This window comes from Callithrix jacchus, chromosome 5 (genome assembly GCF_049354715.1).
Source record: "Callithrix jacchus isolate 240 chromosome 5, calJac240_pri, whole genome shotgun sequence".
Classification (NCBI taxonomy): domain Eukaryota; kingdom Metazoa; phylum Chordata; class Mammalia; order Primates; family Cebidae; genus Callithrix; species Callithrix jacchus.
Window position 1 is genome coordinate 77,273,782 of NC_133506.1, and position 21,939 is coordinate 77,295,720.

Sequence of the window (21,939 nt, forward strand, 5' to 3'; positions counted from 1 at the left end):
CCTGGCCCCTGCTGGGTGTGGCCTCCCAGCATGTCTGGTGACCTCAGCTCCCTTTCAGCTTTCCCCACCTTGGTGACCTTGGTGCCTCTGCTGCTTCTCAGAGGTCTTTAGAGAGCTGTGTGGTGGTGGGGGGTATGGGTGTGGTCTCTGCAGCTAGATTAGCTGGGTTTCAATCATGCTGACATAGCTGATGTCCCTGTACTTTACTTATTTCACCTGTAAAATGAGGATGATGGTAACAGCATTTCAGGACAAGATTTTGGAAGGGAGTGAATGAATCAATGAATAAAGTGCTTAGATCAGCTTCGGGCACATAGTGACCATCCAATAAACAGTCATCGTTTAATTCTTCTGCTCTTCAGACATCACCCCAGAATGCCCCCCTGCCAACTGCCTCTGATCGATCACCTCTCCTTTTTTTGCCCTCCCCTCCCCCACGCTACCCTCCCAAGCCCCCATGGCACAGGGTTGATGCCACCCAGTAGCATCCTCAGGTACACTGCTGGGCAGTTTCCTTGGACACATTTAATATCAGACACGTTTGGAGCTCTGGGTTTTGGTTTTCCAGTGCCCTCTGACCTCTGAGGGCAGGAGATAGTGAAGAGATGGAGATGGATATGAGGGCCAAGAGGCATGGGGGCATCATGACTCTGGCAATGTTGCAGGAATTGAAGGAGGAATAAAATACCCTTTGCTCTACCCAGACAGACCACCAGTTGCTTTCTTTTCTCCTTTATGGATTGAGCCAGCTATGGCAAGCAGAACATTAAGGCCACAGTGAGTTTGGTGGGCAGTCAAGTGGAAGAGAGTCAGGATTAAAGAGATGGAGGGGCAGAGGTGGCTGGTCCAGGAGACCGGGAGAAGGGGTTAGGAGAAAGGAGACCTGGGGAGCTGAACTGCACCTTCTCCTTGTGCCTGCACTTGTCAGTTACTGGGGACGTCAATAGGCTGATGCTGGAGCAGCTGCCTGCCTTGCCCTGGACCACTGATTCATTCTGGATGGTTCTTTGTCCATATCTATTTTTTTGGTCTCAAAACTTGGCTTGTGAGAAAGAGTCGGAAGCTGCTGGTCTCTGTCCCATCAGCATCTCAGAGTAGGGTCATCAGCTCCTACAAGACACCTGAGGAATGATGCACAAGACCCATCCTGGCCATTTTCTCCCTGGCAGCAATCTGGGGAGAAGTATGTGTGGCAATGGAGGGTGGGCTGCATTTTAGAGGAATTAACTGGTGGACATAGTCTTTAAATCTTGAAGAGAAGAATAAAAACACAGCAGACACTGTTAGATAGAATACAATTCAACATTACATTGATTCCTTTAGGCTTCGGATTAGATCAAACTCTCCCAAACAGAATAGCCATGGGGAGCATGATACAATCTAGTGAGCCTAAACCATGGAAACTGGTTCTGTCATTTGACCCAGTGACATGAAAAAAGTCATTGCAGGTGATCCTCTGTCACAGAAATGTGGAGTCTGACTGGGGTGCATTCCCAGATCAGGTGCATCCATGCCTCAGCCTTCCATGGGGCAACAGGCATTGGCAAACACCTCAATGTCCTGCCTTGGTGTGACCCGGGAACATTTCCAGCCCACACTCATGTGGAGGATCCCCACGGGGATGATAGTGTTTGGGGATATTTCCTCATGTTTTCTCTGCTGAGAAACTAGCTTCAGTGGGCAGCAAATGGATGCAGGTACTGTGACAGTCTGCACAGTGAATCCAGAACCTGGACCTCTGGAGCTGTGGTTGTCCCCAGGCGTCCTTCCACTGAGACATCAGTGATAGCAGCATCCAAATGGGCCCTCCTCAAATAGCTGCACCTGGGCTATAAGCTCCTGGGCAGAGGAAATGAGGCACCAGGAGTGTGGGTTTCCAGTGACTTATCCAGGACCCCATCCCATTTGCTCCCATTTAAGAATTCATCCAGGAATGCAAGAGGGATATTATAGGGCCAATCTCAAATCTGCATTCATGTCAGAAGAAGGGAAATGATCTGCAAGGTTTGCCTCTGAGGCACTAAAACTACAATTAATGACATAGCACTTGCAACACTCCCAAGATTGGTCTTGACTGCTTGTGTGCAGGGCTCGATGTGGGCTAGAGACCTGGCCACACTGGCATGGATCTGCCACACTGGCATGGATGGCCATCCTGGGTGAGCCGCAACAGCCATGAGCTCCCCAAACTCTTGACTCCATAGGTGGATCAGGTAAGGGGTGGTCCCCATGACACAAGTGCTTGCCTCCATGGATTTTCCCACAATGCAGAGAGAACAAGGATGGATTCCAGCTCAACATATGGAACTACCATGGAGGATGGGGTTATCTGGAGGCCTGTAGGAGAGAGAGGTGGCCATGGTGACAGGGGAGGCCACAAGGCTGAGGAGTGAAGTAGCTCAAGCCAAGGGTGATTTTGGTGCGGGATGCTCTCCTCTCACACCTTGTTACCAAATGCTCTCCAGGGGTCTTTGGCTTGGCCTAAGGTGGCATGGCTGGCTCCCTCACAGGTGCGGCTTCTGATCTTTCACCCATGGGCTTCTTGGTTGCCACAGGGTTACAGAAGCACTTACCTCTCAGGGGCTCTCTGCTTGCTGGGTCCTCTGGAAACCCACTTCTCATCTCTACCATAGGCCCCAGGAGGCCATCAATGTGCCTCCAGGAGAAGCTGCACTAGGCACTCAGGGAAGAGGTGGGAAGCTGGGCAAGAGAGAGATGAAACAACATTGGGGAGGTCAGACAAGTAGCTGTGCAGTTTTCTAAATCTACCATGTTCTCCTTACTCAAGCTGCTTCTGCACAGACATGGCAGCTCCTGCTGCTTCCAATGCCTTTCTTTCCCCTCTTTGCTAACTCTTATCTTTCCTTTTGTTTTTGGGTTGGAGGACACGGCCTCTGGGAATTTCTCCGTCCTCTCTCAAGTCTGGGGTAGACACCTCCTGTGTTTCCACAACCACCCGCGTTTCACCAGTTGGCTTGTCTGCATCTGTCACTTTGGGAAGCAAGAAGACAGCAGGGACGGCGTCTTGCTTCCAGCCAGGGCTGACCCCAGAGTGGGGGACATAATAAATATTTGCTTTTTTGGCAAGCGGGGGCAGGGATAATGGAAATTTGAATTTTCTAAGGTGAATGCCATCTCTAGAAACCTACAGATCATTCGGATATGGAACTTGATCCTCTCGATTTTGATCTTGATGGAAGTGAAGGGGAAAACCATCTTGCAGGATCCCTCTGTATCTTTCCATTTTGCTGTTCTAGATGCAGAGGTAGAGGCAGGGGTAGGAAGAAAGAAGAAATTAGTGCAACAAGCATTTGTCCTTGGCTAATGACAAAGTTCAGAGAAGAAAGTGGTCAATGAGAAGGCGTTAGAAGGTCAAGCGGAAACTGTGACATCCCCTAGCCTACACCACTGCCTCTGATGTAAATACAATAGAATTAGAAGCCAAACTTCTCTTCAGCCAGCTAACTCCGAGAGTCATGTCCAGGGGTATGTGCCGTCTTGGAGAGTGTTTTTCCCAGGCCTCCCTTCATTGTTCAGTCTTTGGAATGTTTGATACTGTGATCTCTCTGGGATCTTGAAATTAAAGTCAGTGTCTCGCCTGCTAAGGGAGCTGGGGCTGTCCAACCCAATGGATCAGAACTCAGCCATCCCTTCCTCTTCTGTAAAGGACCTCTGTGGGTCAGTTTTGGTTCCAGAAGGATGCAAATGAAGAACCCAGATCTGACACTGAGATATGTAAACATGAGGTTCTCCCTGGGGAATAGCCCACCCCCTGAAGAATTTCTCAGCATGCATTGCACTTGGCAGAGAGCGTTGGATGAATGATGCCTAGATATAGGGGCAGGGAATGAGAGTGACCAAAAGGAGGGCCACGGCCGGGATCCAAGGAAGCATCAGTCAGAATAGGGATCAAGTGGATACATCCAGCAACATTCCCGGCTGCATGAAGGGTGGAGTCCTGAGCTCTATCTTCCCCACCAGGTTAGGAAGAGCATTTTCCTGGATCAGTTTTATGGCACCCCACAGAGGAGATGGCGATGTCGGATGTTGGTCATCAGACCTCCTTCTCCCAGTCAAGGTGGCCGGGAGATGTGGAAACCACCATCAGCGAGTCAGGAAGAAGGACTTGAGGCTGCGTAAGAAATTCGACTTCTGTCTCTGCTTCTGTTTCTTTTTGATAATGGGCACCCACACCAGCCCGCACACCAGCATCATGAGTCCTAGGGACAGGAAGGCAGGCCCTACCATTTTGAGGATGCAGAGGCTCTTCTCACCCAGCTTCAAGGTATAGGCCAAGCAGGTGATGACCACGCCAAAAAGCAAGATGGCGCCACCCACGGACATGATGACGATGGGCTTGCGGTAGATTTCCCAGTTACTCCTGGGGGTGGTGGTCCAGACAGACTCACTCCTGGAGCTGATGCACAGGGAACTGGCAGTCTGGCTGGGCAGCAAGTCCTTGGCTTCTGGAGACTTCTCATCGACCTCCAGGGCCTTGGGGAGTGTCTCCATTGTCATGGCTGCTCAGGACTGGGAGCCTAGGACCGGCAATAGTTGGAAACAAGAGTGGAGCCACAGGAATCCTCACACAGCCTTCCTGTACTCAGCATCCATCTCTATCCCCACTCTCAGTGGAGTGTGAACAAGATCTTTGTGCTGAAACCAAAAAAGAAAAAAGAAAATGAAATAAATCCACGTAAATAAGAAACCACCCAAGGTGGTATGAATTTTTTTCTCTTGTGAGAGATAAATATTATAACATTTTATTCAATCACTTTTAATATTTAAAACAGGGAACAGTTATGCCATTTTAAAAACAAACAAAAGCTATATATATATATATATATATTTTTTTTTGTTTTGTTTTGTTTTTTAGATGGAGTCTCCCTCTTATCACCCAGGCTGGAGTGCAGTGGTGCAATCTCGGCTCACTGCAACCTTCACTTCCTGGGTTCAAGAAACTCCCATGCCGGCTGAGCACCGTGGCTCATGCCTGTAATCCAAGCACTTTCGGAGGCTGAGGCAGTCAAATCATTTGAGGTCAGGAGTTTGAGACCAAGCCTGGCCAACATGGTGAAACCCTGTTTCTACTAAAAATACAAAAAAGTTAGCTGGGCATGGTGGTGAGTGCCTGTAATCCCAGCTATTTGGGAGACTGAGGCAGGATAATCGCTTGAACCCAGGTGGTGGAGGTTGCAGTGAGCAGAGATTGCACCAGTGCACTCTAGCCTGGGCAACAAAGAAAGACTGACTTTCTCGCCTCAGCCTCTGGAGTAGCTGAGATTACAGGCATGCACCACCACACCTGGCTAATTTTTGTGTTTTTAGTAGAGATGGGTTTTCACCATGTTAGCCAGGCTGGTCACAAACTCTTGACCTAAATGATCCACCTCAGCCTCCCAAAGTGCTGAGATTACAGGTGTGAGCCACAGTGCTCAGCCAGCTATTTGGCCTTGGTAATAGTAAAGTTCAGATCTCTGCTTCCTGAGACTCTAAAAATATTACAAGGTGCTTTTGTAACCATAGGGACCCAGTGTGTGCTTCCCTTTGGAGCCTGTGGTAATATTTACATACGTGAATTAGTAATTTAAAAAGTGATTTTTTTTTTTTTCCCTGTAGGCTTGGGGGTAGGGATGGGATCATAAAGCTCTTAGGAAATCTTGTGCTGGTTATTGCAATCTGGTCTCATATGAGGAGATCTGATCACCTTCACCAGAATTCTTTTTCTCAGTAGTCATTTCCAGCCCTTTTCAGTGAAGACAGGGGACGATGTGATTGCTGTTTCCAGAAGTTGGAAAGGTTGTGATGAAGGCATTAAAATGCAGTGATTCTCAGTGGTGCCAGAGAAGATAGCTGGGGCTGGGCAGGGAAGGGCTTGTTCCTAGGAGCTGCCATCTGGGAGTGAGGGGGCTCAGGGACAGGAAGTGTTCAACTGGAGGCTGGGACCACTGCAGGGACATTCGACTCCTGATTCGGAGAGAGGAAAATGGGCCTTGCTGGAATTAATTAACATCTTCTTTTTGGCTCTGCAATGCGGTCACTAGTTTAGTCTCATTTTCTAGGGACAGAGACTGAGACTCAGTGGGGTTTAGGAGCTTGGCGAACTACACCCTTCCCCATCGGGCCAAGGTCTTTGGCCTCAAAGCTCCTTGCACTGCACCGCAGCTGGTCTGGATGGGTCCTGAAAGTTTCTCAACTACAAGAATCCTGAGATTTTCACTTTGGGGCTTCATCCTCTAGTAAAACAATCTCTCAATCAATACAGTATAATCCCCTAACATTGATCCACTGCACGATGTGAAAACTGCCTCAGGACAGAGGCTGGGCTTCCTCTTCTTCTACTCCATAGCACCTGGCTGGAATTAATTAACACAGTCACAGTCTGGCACTTGGCAGCTGCTCAGAGAAGGGAGAGGGAAATTTGACAGGATGGAAGTCTATGTGCACAGAAGAGATGGAAGGAATGCTTCTACAAGACAAAGCATGCCAAAGTGCTGGCACCCCAGACTGGACAAGGACTGAGGCTCTGGAGAGGCTGCGCCTGTGGAGGAGCCAGGAAAGGCTGGAGTTGCAGGACCTCCCGAGTCACCTCAGATTTGAATGCCGGCTGGCCTGCAGGGCAGCAACTGGAGAAGGGTAGGGATGGGACCTTCTCCCCTGGAGGCCGATTTGGATCTTCAGAAGGCTGAGTTAGTGGGTGGGGACTTAATTACAGTACAAAATTGCATGGTCTGCTACAGCAATCAGTTTTCCAATCCCAAATGCCAACAGTGCCACTATTGAAAAGCCTTGGTATAGAAAACAAATAGAATCTTATTAGGGCTTTAATAAAATGTTATAAAATTCATTTTTTATAACATTTTATTAAATGAATTGGTGATTTTCTGAAAACCTCAATTCTCAGAATTCAAGACTTAGCCCAGATACTGCAGCTCTGCAGGGGACAGGGTAACACTTGGAGGGCTGGTCCAGTGAGAAGAACCACCCTTTCACACTTCAATTAAGTTACTGGGAGTTGGGTTTGTGTGATTCAGGAGATCTTTCACTCACTGTAGGGAGTTGAATTGTGGCCCCCAAAAGATGCGTCTACCCAGAACCTCAGAATGTCACCTTATTTGGAAAAAGTGTCATTGCAAATACAATTCAGATAAGGATCTTGAGATGAGAACATCCCGAGTTAGAGTGAGTTCTAAATGCAATGATTGGTGTCCTCCTTATGAAAGGAGGGAGAGGGGAATTTGATAGACAGAGGGGAAGGCTATGTGCAGAAGAGAGATGGAAGGAATGCTTCTACAAGCCAAGACACGCCAAGGGCTGTCGGAGGCTGAGAGAGGCATGGAGTGGATTCTCCCTCTAGCCTCCAGAAAGACCCAACCCCACCAACACCTTAATTTTAGACTTCTGGCCTCTAGAAATGTGAGCCATTCAATTTCTGTTGTTTCAAGTCACCAAGAATGTGGCAATTTGTCATGACAGCTCTAAAAAATAAGTATACTCAGTTTCCTTGAAGGTGCTGTCACCCCAGACTGGACAAGGACAGAGGCCCCAGAGAGGCTGGGCCTGTGGAGGAGCCAAGAAAGGCTGGAGTTTCAGGACCTCCTGAACCACCTCAGATTTGAATATCGGTTCACCTTCAGGGCAGCAACTAGAGAAGGGCAGATGGGTCCTTCTCCCCTAGAGACCCATTTGGAGCTTCAGAAGGCTGAGTTAGTGGGTGGGGACTTAATTACAGTACACAACCAGGCTAAGCAGGCTGCAGGCTGGCACCGAGAAACAGTGCTTGTCTGGGACTATACAGCAATGAGAAGCCAGACAGAAAAAGAATGCACACGACATGATCTTATTTCCATAAAATTCAAAATCATGTAAAACAGTCTATGCTATAAGAGGCTAGGGTAGTGGCTACCTTTGGTGGGAGTAGTGATGGGAAGGGAGCCCAATGGAGACTTCTAAGGTGCCGGGAATGTTCTGATTCTTGGCCTGGCAGCTGTCTACGAGGGAGTGGACTAGTGCTGCAGTACACCTGTAGTGTGACCATTTCTGTGTGTGTACAATCTATGCCAATAAAACACTTAAAGAGAATTAAAAGGTATAACTCAATGTAACTCAATGTAATGTGTTCCTTCCTTTGGATTCTGATTAGAACGAGCCAGTTGCACAAAGGCGTTGGGGATAGTTAGGGAAGTTTGACCATGGACTTGGATAAGTCTCAGCCTCAGCATGAACCGTGGTTCATTTCCCTTTTCCACAAGCAGATTTATCCCTAGAGCTCTGTGGTCTTCCAACCCCCAATCAGTATGGCTTTCCCTAAGTAGTTGCTGACCTTTAAGGTCAAATCAACTGCATAGACCCCTAGTACTAAGAGGATGAGAGGGGGCCTGGGGATCCACCTGACATGACCAGAACCCCCTGTAGTGATAATCCCTAGCTGTATAACTCGGGCCCCTTTTCCTTGTTTGAAAGAATTGCTTATTCGCATCTTACATGGATATATGGCAGGGATAGAGATGCCAGACAAGAAAAGGGAAGGGAAGAGGGTGGAAAAAACACAGAGGACAATTGATTTTCAACAAATGCATCAAAGCAATTCAACATAGAAAGGAAAGTCATTTCAACAAATGGTGCTGGAACAACTGGATATTCATATGGAAAAAGAATGAAACCTGACCCCGTCTTGTGCCATCAACAAAAACTAGAGCTGGATCATGAATCTAACCTAAATGTAAAAGGTAAAACTAAAGATTTTGGGGAAACCACAGGAGAAAATCTTTGTGACCTGGGGATAGGCAAAGATTTGGTAGACAAGACAGAGATAGAAAAAAAATCAATAAAATAGATACCATCAAAACTTAAAATGCCTGCTCGTTAGATGACACCATGAAGGAAATGAATAAGCAAACTCTGGACCGTGAGAAAATATTTATAAAATACGTATCTCGGCTTAGCGTGGTGGCTCATACCTGTAATCTGATCCCAGCACTTTGAAAGGCTGAGGCAGCAGATTGCTTGAGGTCAGGAGTTCGAGACCAGCCTGACTAATATGGTGAAACTCTGTCTCTACTAAAAATATAAAAAATTAGCCGGGAGTGGTGGCACACACCTGTAATCCCAGCTACTTGGGAGGCTGAGGCAGGAGAATTACTTGAAGCCAGCAGGTGGAAGTTGCAGTGAGCCGAGATTGCGCCACTGCACTCCAGCCTGGGCAACTGGGCAAGACTCTGTCTCAAAAAAAAAAAAAAAAAGTATCTGTCAAGGTTAAATATGATTAATAAAAAGACAAAGAGCTCAGTTGAAATGGGCCAACTGTTTAAATAGACTCATTACAAGATAACAAGTGAACAAGGAACCCATGAAAAAGTGCTTGACATTGATATTTAACAGGAAAATACAGATTAAAGCCACAATGAGACATCACCACACATTCAATACAATGGATAAAATGTGAAAATCTCACAATACCGTAGGTTGGTGTGAACATGGAACAACCCGAGCCGGTAGGAATGGAAAATTGGTTGTTTCTTATGAAGTTAAATATACATCTACCCTTTGACCCAGCAGTTCCACTTTCCCAGAGAAATGAAAATGCATGTCGGCAAAAAGACTTGTTTAAGAATAGTCATGGCCGGGCGCGGTGGCTCACGCCTGTAATCCCAGCACTTTGGGAGGCCGAGGCGGGTGGATCACGAGGTCGAGAGATCGAGACCATCCTGGTCAACATGGTGAAACCCCGTCTCTACTAAAAATACAAAAAAATTAGCTGGGCACGGTGGTGCGTGCCTGTAATCCCAGCTGCTCAGGAGGCGGAGGCAGGAGAATTGCCTGAACCCAGGAGGCGGAGGTTGCAGTGAGCTGAGATCGCGCCATTGCACTCCAGCCTGGGTAACAAGAGCGAAACTCCGTCTCAAAAAAAAAAAAAAAAAAGAACAGTCATAAAAGCTTTGTTCATAATAGCAAAAAAATAAATAAAAAGAAAACAACCCAAACGTCCCTCAACAGAAGAAAGGATAAGTGGTTGTATAATCACACAACGGAATACTACTAAGCAGTAGAAAGGATCTAACTTCCTAAGCACCCTACAGCATGGATGAGCCACACAGACATGCTGGGTCAAAGAGATTGAATATAAAAGAGTACCTATATTGTATGTTTCCATCTACATGGCATTCTGAAGCCAGCTAAGAACTAATTAAGGTGGCAAAGCTCAGAACTATGGTTGTGGGGCTTGAGGAGGAACCAACTGGAAGATACACGAGGGAATTTCCCAGGGTGGATGGACATGTTCTATGTGGTGATATTGGTGGGGGCTGTATGAGGGATCCATTTATCAATATGGTACACTTCGATCTGTGCATTTCAATTGTGTAAATTACACTGCACACCAAAGAGCTGTGAAAGCCTTAATAATAATAATCCAGTAGGGTGAGGAGGGGCACACACAGAAGTAGAGCTTAACCAGGAATGGAGGAATGTTGACCATGGCTGAGGCCCTATGATGGAGCCTGGAGACCCAGAGCAGGGTGTCGGCAGGAGACACAGTGAAGGAAAGTAGAGGTGCAGGCATGGAGGTGTGATCACAGAATAGGGCAGAGATGCTAAAGGGAAATCTGCAAGCTGAGAGGTACCTGGCTCTACAGGAACTGACTCTGAGAAAGAGGAGATCCTGAGAGGAAGAGAAAGTGCTTCTGGGAAACATCTGGAATTGGGAAGAGGTTGTGGGGAGAGAAGAAGAGAGGGAATGAAAACAAGAATTTCACCTTGTCTCTGGAAAGATATCATCCCTTGAACAAAAACATAGACTTGGCCAGGTGCGGTGGCTCATGCTTGTAATCCCAGCACTTTGGGAGGCTGAGGCAGGTGGATCACCTGAGGTCAGAAGTTCGAGACCAGCCTGGCCAACATGGTGAAACCCCATCTCTACTAAAAATACAAAAATTAGCTGGGCCTGGTGGTGGGCACCTATAATCCCAGCTACTCGGGAGGCTGAGGCAGCAGAATCACTTGATCTACCAGGGAGGCGGAGGTTACAGTGAGCCAAGATCGTTCCACTGCACTACAGCCTGGGCAACAAAAGCAAGACTTTGTCTCAAAAAAAAAAAAAAAAAAGAAAAAGAAAGAAAAACTCAGACTTTCAGGAGCCAGGGGGCCCCTGAACTGAATGAAGACTGGGTTTGGTTGGCTGAACAAACATACCCAGAAGGGAGGTACCAATAGGGCTGTCTCTTCATCTTGTTACAACTTGTCTGTGCATCTGCCTTTTGTGTTTGGAATTATCCCTGTCTTTGGAGACCTGGCATACACTTATCTTGTTAGCGTCTGGCTGTTGATTTTATATTCCCCAGGCTGTTAAACAGTGAACAGTGCTCACCAACATTGTAGCACACCCTTTGCCAGACACAGAGTTACAGATGTGGGTAAGACAATGCCCCTTCTCCCAAGAGGAGCTTTCGGTGTGCACATTCACTTGGACCACGGCGTCTCGGACAAATGCAGTAACGAGATGTGTCAAATAAGAGGGGAGAGAACTGGCTGGAAAATTCTTGGCTTTTTCTCACACATGCTATATTCATTCCCTCAAGACGTGGTTTGGTGAGGAGAATATGGGTGCTGGTGAACAATGAGTGTCCTGAGGCAAGAAAGGCCAAATCCTTTTCTCTTGAGTAGATTCCTGAGCATCTGGAAGGTACAGCTTAACAGAATGGCAGATGTCAGTGAAATAAGTGAATGATTTCCCTGCAGGTGACCAGATACGTGTCTGTACTTACAGGGCCGGAAGCTCTTTCTTCACTCCCATACTCTTTGAGGGGCTGGGGCTGGGCTCATAGGTCCTACCTTCCTGCACCCTGAGATCTATGACTTCCTTGGCCCCCTGGTGGAGGCTGTGGACTCAGTAAACATTTGTTACATTGCTAAATAAATGGGGGAGTTGTGGTAAGAGAGGAAGGAGAGGGCATTGTGGGTTGTTTGCAGACCTGCAATTACCCTGCAATTAATTTTTTTTCTTTTGAACTACAGAAGGTTAGAAGTGGCTAGCACTGCCTTCCCAAGTCCCTGGTCCTGTTTCTTCCCACCTGGTGGTTATAAACAACTCTCTTTGATCTTATAGCCAAGTGTTAGGATGGGAACAGCTCACAAGCGGAGAGGGAGACAGCTGTGAAGGCGCAAAGCCAGGACACACTGACCAACTCCTCCCTGCTTCCCTTCTTTGGCCTGTAAATGACGGCTCACCTTGCCAAGACAGGCTTCCCTCTGCAAAAATCTCGAATGTACCTCAGCTGCTTCTCCAAGGCCAAAGAAGCTGTGCAGCAGCAGGGGAGAGCAGGTGCTTTTTAGACAATAATCATAACTACCGTTTATCGATTGCTTAGCATGTGGTGTGAACCACGCCGAATGCTTTGTCTGCATTGCCTCATTTCATCACTTCATCCCCCCACGAAATCAGTCCTTTGGGGAGGGTATATTCTTATCCACTTTGCAGGTGAGGAAACTGATGATCAGAGAGGTGTAAGTGACTTGCCCAAGATTACTCACAGGTGAGGAAAGCATCTGGATTGGAATGTGAGGCTTGCAGCCTGCCTAGCTCCAGACTCTGTTCAAGTCTATCCTACTCCTCTTTGGGGTGGTTTTAACATTTCTTTTCAAATTATGGGAAAAGTGAGTGGGGAGGACACCCAAGGTAGGGCATAGTCAGTGAAAAGAACTGCAGCGGTGACAGCCTTGGCTGAGGAGATAGATTTAGGCCTGTTGGGTGGAGCTGCCAAGGATGCTGGAGTCCCTGAGCTGGGGCCAGCAAGCAGCAAGAGACCTGTGGCACAGTGGCCTCAATGTCACCACTGTCACTATGCCACAAATTCAGCATAAGACGCCTGGCACGTGCCACTTTCTTCACCTGGGGAGTTTCTTTTAATCCTCAGCTCTATGAGGGTGATACTTTTTTTTTTTTTGAGATGGAGTTTTGCTCTTTTTTTGAGATGGAGTTACCCAGGCTGGAGTGCAATGGCTTGATCTTGGCTCATCGCAACCTCCGCCTCCTGGGTTCAGGCAATTCTCCTGCCTCAGCCTCCTGAGTAGCTGGGATTACAGGCACATGCCACCATGCCCAGCTAATTTTTTGTATTTTTAGTAGAGAGGGGGTTTCACCATGTTGACCAGGATGGTCTCGATCTCTTGACCTCGTGATCCACCCGCCTCGGCCTCTCAAAGTGCTGGGATTACAGGCGTGAGCCACTGCGCCCGGCCTGAGGGTGATACTCTTATCATTCCCATTTTGCAGCTAGGAACACTGAGAGAGCTGTGGGCCTCCAATTCCTGCTTTTTTTTTTTTTTTGAAATGGAGTTTGGCTCTTTCGCCCAGGCTGGAGTGAAGTGGTGCGATCTCAGCTCACCACAACCTCTGCCTCCCAGGTTCAAGCAATTCTCCTGCCTCAGCCTCCCGCGTAGCTGGGTTTACAGGCGCATGCCTCCATGCCTGGCTAATTTTTGTATTTTTAGTAGAGATGGGGTTTTGCCATGTTGGCCAGGCTGGTCTCGAACTCCTGACCTAGGTTGATCCACCCGCCTCAGCCTCTCGAAGTGCTAGGATTACAGGCGTGGGCTATGGTGCCTGGCTATTCCTGCTCTTTTATTTATGCTTTATCAAGGAGAGGGCCCTGCCTTTTTTTCCTTCTTGTTTTCTTCTCCGCCTTCCTTCCTTGCATTCCACCACCCGGTACCTGTACACCTCCACCCCTGAACTCACTCCCCAGCCTTTCCCCGGCGCTGTCCTCCTTTGAACGTGCTGAAATAGGGTTGGTATTAATAGGGCTGCCAGAGTTAGAAAACAAAACTACAAGGTGTTTGGTTACATTTCAGTCTCAGATCAATAATGGTTACTTTCTTTATCTAAGAATGTTCTGATATTACATGAGACCTATGCATGCAAAAACAGTATTTGTTGTTTGTCATAAATTCAAATTGAATTGGACATCTGGCAGTACATCTGGCAACCCTAATATTGTAAGAGGCCCTGCTGTGCTGCTGTGCTTGGGCCTGGAGTTATCTGGCCTTTCCCGAACTTCTCCCCTGGCAGGCCTCTCCATTTAGAGAGCTCAGACAGCAGCTGGGCGATTCTGGGAGTTACAAGAGCATAAAGCAGAGGAGAGAGTGCTGCTGAGAGGCTGGGCCCAACGAGGGGAGTCTGGAGGAGAAGCAGGGAAGGCGGGATGGAAGTGGGGGGAATAACACCATGTATTGTTCCTGTGGACGACCCGGTATGGTGAGAAGTGGGGAGAGTCATCCTCTTTCCCTCACAGAGTCCCTGCTAACGCCCTACCCAGCTCCAGCTTGGGTTGTCCCGAGGGTCCCTTACCTTCTCTGGTGGCGCAGTCTTCCCCTCACCAGGACATTCAGTTGGTGACTGTGCACCCCTCTGATAAGGTGAATGGGGCCCAAGTGCCTGGGCTGATAAGGTAGAAGCTAGAGAGTTTCTGAGTAAGCTGGTGCTGTCACCATGGCCTTGGCCATCTATCTGTCACCTGCTCACAGCGCTTCCAAGAAAGCAGTCAAACCTGGAGGGTGCCACTCACCTCCCTCATCAGGACACTCAGCTGGTGCCCAGACCCTGGCCAGTGACAGGGAAGAAAATAGCTCCGGTGATAATGTGTGTGATCACATCTGGCTTTACCCAGATGCAGGGTCCCTAAGGCACACAGTTGCCTGACTGAGCCACGTCTTTGTCCATGTTTTCATATGCCTGCCTTGTTCCCCCTTTCTGAGATTAAACTCCCGAGCCAGCCAGCGCACTCCACCTTGTTTTTCAGGCACCTGCCCCATGCACCTGCCACAGCCGCAGGAGGAAGATACTGGCAGCTGCTGAGGTCTGATACGGGGCACCCGGAAGGACGGCCCGGGTCCAAGATTGCAGCCATATACTCTGGGGTCCGTGGTGGCCTTGCACTTTACTGTCTGGCTTTTTTTTGCTCCTTCTTCCACCTAGGTTTGGGAGGATAGTCCCTGCCCAGCCCCTCCCACAATGGCTGCCAAGGTTGAAGGCTGGATGCTATACAGGCAGGTCTGAAGCAGCCCTCTGCTCATAAATTCCCTTCTCTCCAGTACACAGCAAGGGGCGGCCCCCTTCCTCCAGCCACCACTGTCTGCCAAGACCCTCAGTAGGCAGGGCCTCCAGGCTGGCTTCACCCCCTCCCAGGGCACAGCCCCCTCTTTGCTTGTTGTTCCCTCTTACCTTCCAACTCTAGTTCAAAGACAACACACTCTAAAGCAAAGTTAAAACCAGTTTCTTCCTCCAGGGAGATGAAAGGAGGGGCAGAGGGAAACGTCCCCTCCTTACTTACTGTCCTCGATGTCCTGGGGAGGATGGGGGACCTGCGAATCACTCGGTGCTCGTGCAAGGAGGAAGTCAGCAATGAGTTTCTGCTCAAGTCCATGCCAGCCAGAGAAAGCCACCCTGACCACATCCAGAAGTCGTGCTGTGAATCCCAGCAACTGAGCAGGCTCCAGCAGGGATGAGCTCACCAGGCGATGGCCTAATGGGTTAACTCTTTGCGAGCTGCTGGCACAGGTCCTCGGAATGTAGCTTTCTCAGCTCTGCTCAGCCAGGATGAGATGAATCTTGTGAAAAATTCATGATGCTTCTCTGCAGTCTGTCTTCAAGTTTCATGGAGGCATGTGTCCCATTGGTGCGTAGGCAGGGCAGCTTCTCCTGACCCAGGCTCAGAAATCAGAAGACCTGGAATTTCTGGGTTGGTGAAGGTGTGTGGTGGCCATGGTGGTGGGGATGGGTTGCCAAAGAATGGGTCATATCCTCTGGCTGACTCAGGGTACTCTGGCTCTGTCCAGTGCAAGCCTTAATAATTTGATCTGGGAACTGTCTTTATTCTGGATGTTGGAGGGGGGACATGCAGACTTAGAAAACATCCTTGATTGCAAGATGGCAGGGACACTTCTTGGAACTTTACAATGCCTATGGGTGGGCACCCTATGTTACAACATGCCAGGAGCCCACAACAGGACCTATCCCCATTCCAGGCCCAACATCTCAAACTGAGGCAAAAGAGTCTGTTCCCCCTCGCTCCTCCAATCATTCCTGAGGATGCCCTGTTGCTTTTCATGGGATGCAGGCTGCCACGGTGACAAAAAGAGAATGATGAAAATCAGTGCAAGGAGGGTGAAAAGGTTTTCACCTCTATAAACCTTTACCAGACTGTGCTTGGGGAAGCGGGTGTGAGCTGTTGAGTGGCCAGTTCTCAAGAGGCTGATGGATACACTGTGGTCAGCAAACTTTCCTATGATTCTGGAAGGCACACTGACTCCTGCCCTTGTTCACACCAACCTGAGAATGTGCGCAGCTGCTGCTCGTTGGGATAACGGTGGGTGGGCATCCTTGCTACTGGGAGCAATACACTGGCGGGCTTCCTCTGGGGTCCGCAGGGAGGGCTTTCCGAGGAGCCATTCCGGGAAGCTGAAGTCAAGGCAGGTATGAGGCTCTCCCATATTTGGCATCTTGAGCTCCTCACCTGTGCAATGAGCAGGAGATTCCAAGCCTGGAAGGCTCTGCAGAAGCTGCTGTGTGATTCATGCCTAGAGATGCGAAGAGCTAGGAGGGTGAGCCTGTCCCCTGAGCTGCTGGGAGGGATCAGGCTGAGTACACCCTCTGTCCTCTGAAGATGAGCATCTCTGCTCAGGGCAATGGTCAGCGAGAGGCCTGCCATGAGTGTCCAGGGGAATTTGACTTGGAAGGATTTTGAGGATGTGAGTTACTTTGCCTTAGGTGGGTGCCTCTGACTTTTTAAAAAAAATTTATTTTAATTTAATTTTATTTTTTATTGCATTTTAGGTTTTGGGGTACATGTGAAGAACATCCAAGATTGTTGCATAGGTACACACATGGCAGTGTGATTTGCTGCCTTCCTCCCCTTCACCTATATCTGCCATTTCTCCCCATGCTGTCTCTCCCCAACTCCCCACCCCCCGCTCTCCCTTCCCTATTTCCCCCGACAGACCCCAGTGTGTGATGCTCCCCTCCCTGTGTCCATGTGTTCTTATTGTTCAACACCTGCCTATGAGTGAGAACATGCAGTGTTTGATTTTCTGTTCCTGTGTCAGTTTGCTGACATGACAAAGGACATGAACTCATTTTTGATGGCTGCATAATATTCCATGGTGTATATGTGCCACATTTTCCCTGTCCAGTCTATCATTGATGGGCATTGGGGTTGGTTCCAGGTCTTTGCTATTGTCAACTGTGCTGCAATGAACATTCGTGTGCATGTGTCCTTATAGTAGAACGATTTATAATCCTTTGGATATATACCCAGTAACGGGATAGCTGGGTCAAATGGAATTTCTATTTCTAGGTCCTTGAGGAATCGCCACACTGTCTTCCACAATGGTTGAACTAATTTACACTCCCACCAGTAGTGTAAAAGTGTTCCTATTTCTCCACATCCTCTCCAGCATCTGTTGGCTCCAGATTTTTTAATGATCGCCATTCTAACTGGCATGAGATGGTATCTCAATGTAGTTTTGATTTGCATTTCGCTAATGACCAGGGAGGATGAGCATTTTTTCATATGTTTGTTGGCCTCGTGTATGTCTTCTTTTGTAAAGTGTCTGTTCATATCCTTTGCCCACTTTTGAATGGGCTTCTTTGTTTTTTTCTTGTAAATCTGTTTTAGTTCTTCGTAGATTCTGGATATCAGCCCTTTGTCAGATGGGTAGACTGCAAAAATTTTTTCCCATTCTGTTGGTTGCCGATTAAAAACCCTAGAAGAAAATCTAGGCAAAACCATTCAGGACATAGGTGTAGGCAAGGACTTCATGACCAAAACACCGAAAGCATTGGCAACAAAAGCCAAAATAGGCAAATGGGACCTAATCAAACCCCATAGCTTCTGCAAAGCAAAAGAAACAGTCATTAGAGTGAATCGGCCTCTGACTTTATACTCAAATCAGTTTTGAAAACCAAGTGGCCTGGCTTGCAAAGGAGCCTTGAGTGAATTCTTTTGCAATGCAAATAATCAAACGATTTATTTATTTATTTTTACAAAGTTCAGGCTTTTCCCCCACCCTCTGCAGGGCATGGCAGAGCGGCAGAATAATACCATCCATAAGAGTTGAACCCTTGCCAGGCGTGGTGGCTCATGCCTGTAATCCCAGCACTTTGGGAGGCTGAGGTGGGCGGATCACGAAGTCAGGAGTTCAAGACCAGCCTGGCCAAGATGGCGAAACCCTGCCTCTACTAAAAATACAAAAATTAGCTGGGTGTGGTAGCAGCTGCCTGTAATCACAGCTACTTGGGAGGCTGAGGCAGGGCATTGCTTGAACCCGGGAGGCGAAGGTTGCCGTTAGCTGAGATCACGCCACTGCACTGCAGTCTGGGTGACAGAACGAGACTCTGTCTAAAAAAAAGTTGAACCTTTATTTATCATTCTCCCCATGTCAGGCACTCTTCTAAGCTCTTTATATATATATATATATATATATATATACACCTCTATGAGGTAGCTATGTGAGGTGTATTGCTATCTCTGTATTTGGCCTTGGATGAATTACTTCTCTGGGCCTTAATTTCCTCATGTATTCATCAGGTGGGATCGTTAACTACATCACAGAGTTTTTATGAAGGTGAAATGAGAAAATGCTCATAGCAAGTGCTTAAGGAATATGTACATTATATACGTATATAATACACATGTGTATAAGTACATGTTTAAGTATATATGTAAATTGGGGAGGGCAGCAAGCATCAGAGGAGAACATGTGCAGGGTAGAAGCTGTTCTGTCTGCAGACCCCCTCCTAGCAGGACAGAGGAGGTGGCTGGAGGAGCCAGAATGTTCCCTGGGCAGGTGACTCTGGTGGCCTGGATAAAGAGGCCGCTGCTGCAGCTGTTGGTGTTGAAGTGGACAGGAACAGGGATGGTCACTGCCTGGGGATTGTTCTTAGCCTCTTATCCGGAGTGCCCTAATTCCCCAACTGGTAGCTGCTCCTGCTCAGTGCTGTGCCCCTCACTTAACCTGTCCAGTGCTGCACGAGGCAGTGATAGGTAAGGTGACCAGCCATCCAGGTTTACTGGGTACTGATGAGTTTCCAGAAATGTGGGACTTTCGGTGCCCAAACCATGAAAGAAAGTACCGGAGGCATAGCTACTAAAAGTAATCGCTGGAACTTGTTGGGATCCTGCTTTGAAGGTGCTTTTGAGGCTGGGCATGGTGGCTCACGCCTGTAATCCCAGCACTGTGGGAGGCCAAGGCGGGAGGATCACTTGAAGCCAGGAGTTCGAGACCAGCCTGGACAACAAAGTAAGACTCTATCTCTACAAAAAATAATTGAAAATGAGCCGGGCATGGTGTCAGGTACCTGTGTCCCAGCTACTTGGGAGGCTGAGATGGATATCTCTCTTGATCCCAGAAGGTCCAGCACTTCTTTTTGCCTCTACAGCCTTTCCCTCCTCTGATCATGACATTGATTTATTGAAGACACAGGACTTCTGACCTAGAGAACTTCCCTCATTCCAGATGTGGCTGCCCACTTCCCCACAGTGCCATTTATCACTTGTCTGCATTCTGCGAGGGCTGTGTCTCAATTTCCACTGTGGCCCTGGATCCCCAGTACAGCGCCTTGGCCCAGGAGAGGAGAGGTGCCCCATCAATGATGAATAAACAGTCATGCGAATATTCATAAGGTACTTGGCAATGTATAGAGGGCTTTGGCCCACATACCATTTGGTCAGAGGCTGCATTTTCTGCAAATTGGATAAGGCACTGAAGGTTATGCAGACCCTCCCCCCACTTGCTTGTTTCCTCCCCTGTATGTCACTCATGCAAAATCCCCTTATAAAAACCCCTGCTTTCTGTTCCAAAAGAGAAGCAGTACCCTTAAGGCAGGAAGCCAGTACTTCTTCCCCCAAGCTAGCTTTGGAATAAAGTCTTTCTTTCTTTCTTTCTTTCTTTCTTTCTTTTTCTTTCTTTCTCTCTCTCTCTCTTTCTTTCTTTCTTTTTCTTCTCTTTCTTTCTCTTTCTTTCTTTCTTTCTTTCTTTCTTTCTTTCTTTCTTTCTTTCTTTCTTTCTTTCTTTCTTTCTTCTTTCTTTCCTCTCTCTCTCTCTCTCTCTCTCTCTCTTTTCTTTTTTTTTGAGATGGAGTTTTGCTCTTGTCGCCCAGGCTGGAGTGCAATGGTGTGATCTTGGCTCACTGCAACCTCTGCCTCCCGGGTTCAAACAATTCTGCTGCCTCAGCCTCCAAAGCAGCTGGGATTACAGGCACGCGCCACCATGCCCAGCTAATTTTTTGTACTTTTAGGAGAGACAGGGTTTCACCATGTTGGCCAGGCTGGTCTTGAACTCCTGACCTCGTGATCCGCCCATCTTGGCCTCCTAAAGTGCTGGGATTACAGGTATGAGCCACCGCGCCCCGCCCAAGTCACTTTCTTTATTGCTGATCTCAGGAGCAACTGAACTTGGAACCCAGTTATACTCTCCCTCCTGCTCATGCCAAGGCAGGAGAATGAGTAAATAGGAGGTGACTGCCCTGAGCAGGAGTTTCTCCAGGACCCTGGGTATCTCTTGCCAATGCCAGTGCAGAGGGGGAGTGAGGTTCTAACCAGGGAAAGGAGTTCAGGGTGGGTTGTCAGCACTGGCTGTGGGTGACAAAACTGACAAAGAGGTGCCTATGCTGACAGCCTCCAGGGGGGTTCTGTCCCTTCTCTTTCTCGGCGCACATAATTGAGCATATAATTGACATCCTTGTCTTTCACTGTTTGCTTTGCTATCTTTTTATTACAGTCCAGTAACCATTAGGTAGCTCATTATCCTAACCAAACAAACAGCAAGCAGAAAGAAAACACCACCACTTTTGTAAACGATTGGAAACTATGCTCAGAGGGAGTCCCAGCCCCCTCCCAAACTGTGCCCAAGAGCAGAGCAAGATGCAAAGCCAGCGGAAGTAAGGGGGGAGGCAGGCTGGGAGGGAGGGGCTCCAGCCCCGGGGTGGGGGTAGGGTTGGCAGTGGAGGAGGAGAGGCCCCCTTTGCCCACAAGACTCTAGGCTCCTTCCAAGGGGGGCAAGAAGCCCCTTTTGTTACCCAGAGCCCAGGAAAGTCATGCAAAGCAATTACCCAACTTAGGCAGCCCGGGGAAGGGCCACCACCTTCCACCTGCTGCCCCTCCCACTGCGTTTGTCTTTGCCTCCTTTCCCTTCCCATCGGGGGCCTTGGCCAAGGAGATGGGATTCTGTGACCCTACGTCTCTGCTGGTCTGGTCCTCTTGGCCCTCTAGAGACACTCAAGTACGGTTGTCTCTCTGACTCTGGCTGGGCTCCGGCAGCTGTCTTGAGGCCACCTAGCGTCTAAGACGTTATCCTTAACCTCCGGCCCCCTTCTCTTCTTGCCTCTTCTGAAGTTTTAACTTGTTCCTGTCTCTCTTCCTCCTGTCTGCTGCAGCCCCACACAGCAGACAATTCTCAAGGTGTCCTGGGGCGGAGCCTCCTCCTGTTTCTCGGCGCATATAACTGAGCAGTGGTGTGGGAGACAGCAGCCCGCTGCGCTCTGCGCGGGTTGTCGCGAGCGCTAAGAAGGCGAGGGTAATTGTATCTGGGGAGGTGGGGACGGGGAGCTGGGGACATGAAGAACGAAGGGACTGGTGGAGCTTACCAGAAGTCGGAGTGGGAGTGAGGGAAGAAGGAACATCTTTCTTGGTGTCGGGGACGGGTTTCCAGGGAAGTCGTTATCTGCTGGCGCCTGCCCCTCCTGAGGGGGCGTCAATCCCAGGAAGTAGCTGGGGTTGGGTGGGACGCGGTGCCCAGGCGCGGGGCTTTGGCCGAGGGCGGAAGTGGCCTCCTCTTGGGGTGCGCCTGCCACCTAGTGGTGAAGATGAAGCAGTGCTGCTATCTCAAATCGACTTGAAGTATTCCTTCGCTATCTGTCTCTGGCCTGGTAATTCACAGTGAACTGGA

At 48.6% G+C, this 21,939-nt stretch overlaps 1 protein-coding gene and 1 pseudogene across 4 annotated transcripts; both read right to left on the minus strand.

Annotated features, from left to right (window-relative positions):
* Nucleotides 1–307: 307 nt before the first annotated feature.
* LOC144582581 (uncharacterized) lies at nt 308–3,894 on the minus strand (annotated as a pseudogene). Its single transcript, XR_013535587.1, has 2 exons — nt 3,599–3,894; nt 308–3,566 (listed from the first exon to the last, which is right to left on the minus strand). The product of XR_013535587.1 is annotated as an uncharacterized LOC144582581 (transcript).
* PIRT (phosphoinositide interacting regulator of transient receptor potential channels) lies at nt 1,289–21,752 on the minus strand. Of its 3 annotated transcripts, XM_078373041.1 has the most exons (3): nt 21,638–21,752; nt 15,327–17,885; nt 1,289–4,656 (listed from the first exon to the last, which is right to left on the minus strand). In XM_078373041.1, the coding sequence occupies exon 3, from the start codon at nt 4,516–4,518 to the stop codon at nt 4,105–4,107; it is 414 nt and encodes a 137-aa protein (XP_078229167.1). In that variant the 5' UTR covers nt 4,519–4,656; nt 15,327–17,885; nt 21,638–21,752; the 3' UTR covers nt 1,289–4,104. The 3 variants fall into 3 exon arrangements, with proteins under 3 accessions (XP_078229167.1, XP_008994759.1, XP_054111829.1); XM_008996511.5 differs by lacking the exon at nt 15,327–17,885; XM_054255854.2 differs by lacking the exons at nt 15,327–17,885; nt 21,638–21,752 and adding an exon at nt 14,345–15,294.
* Nucleotides 21,753–21,939: the final 187 nt, after the last annotated feature.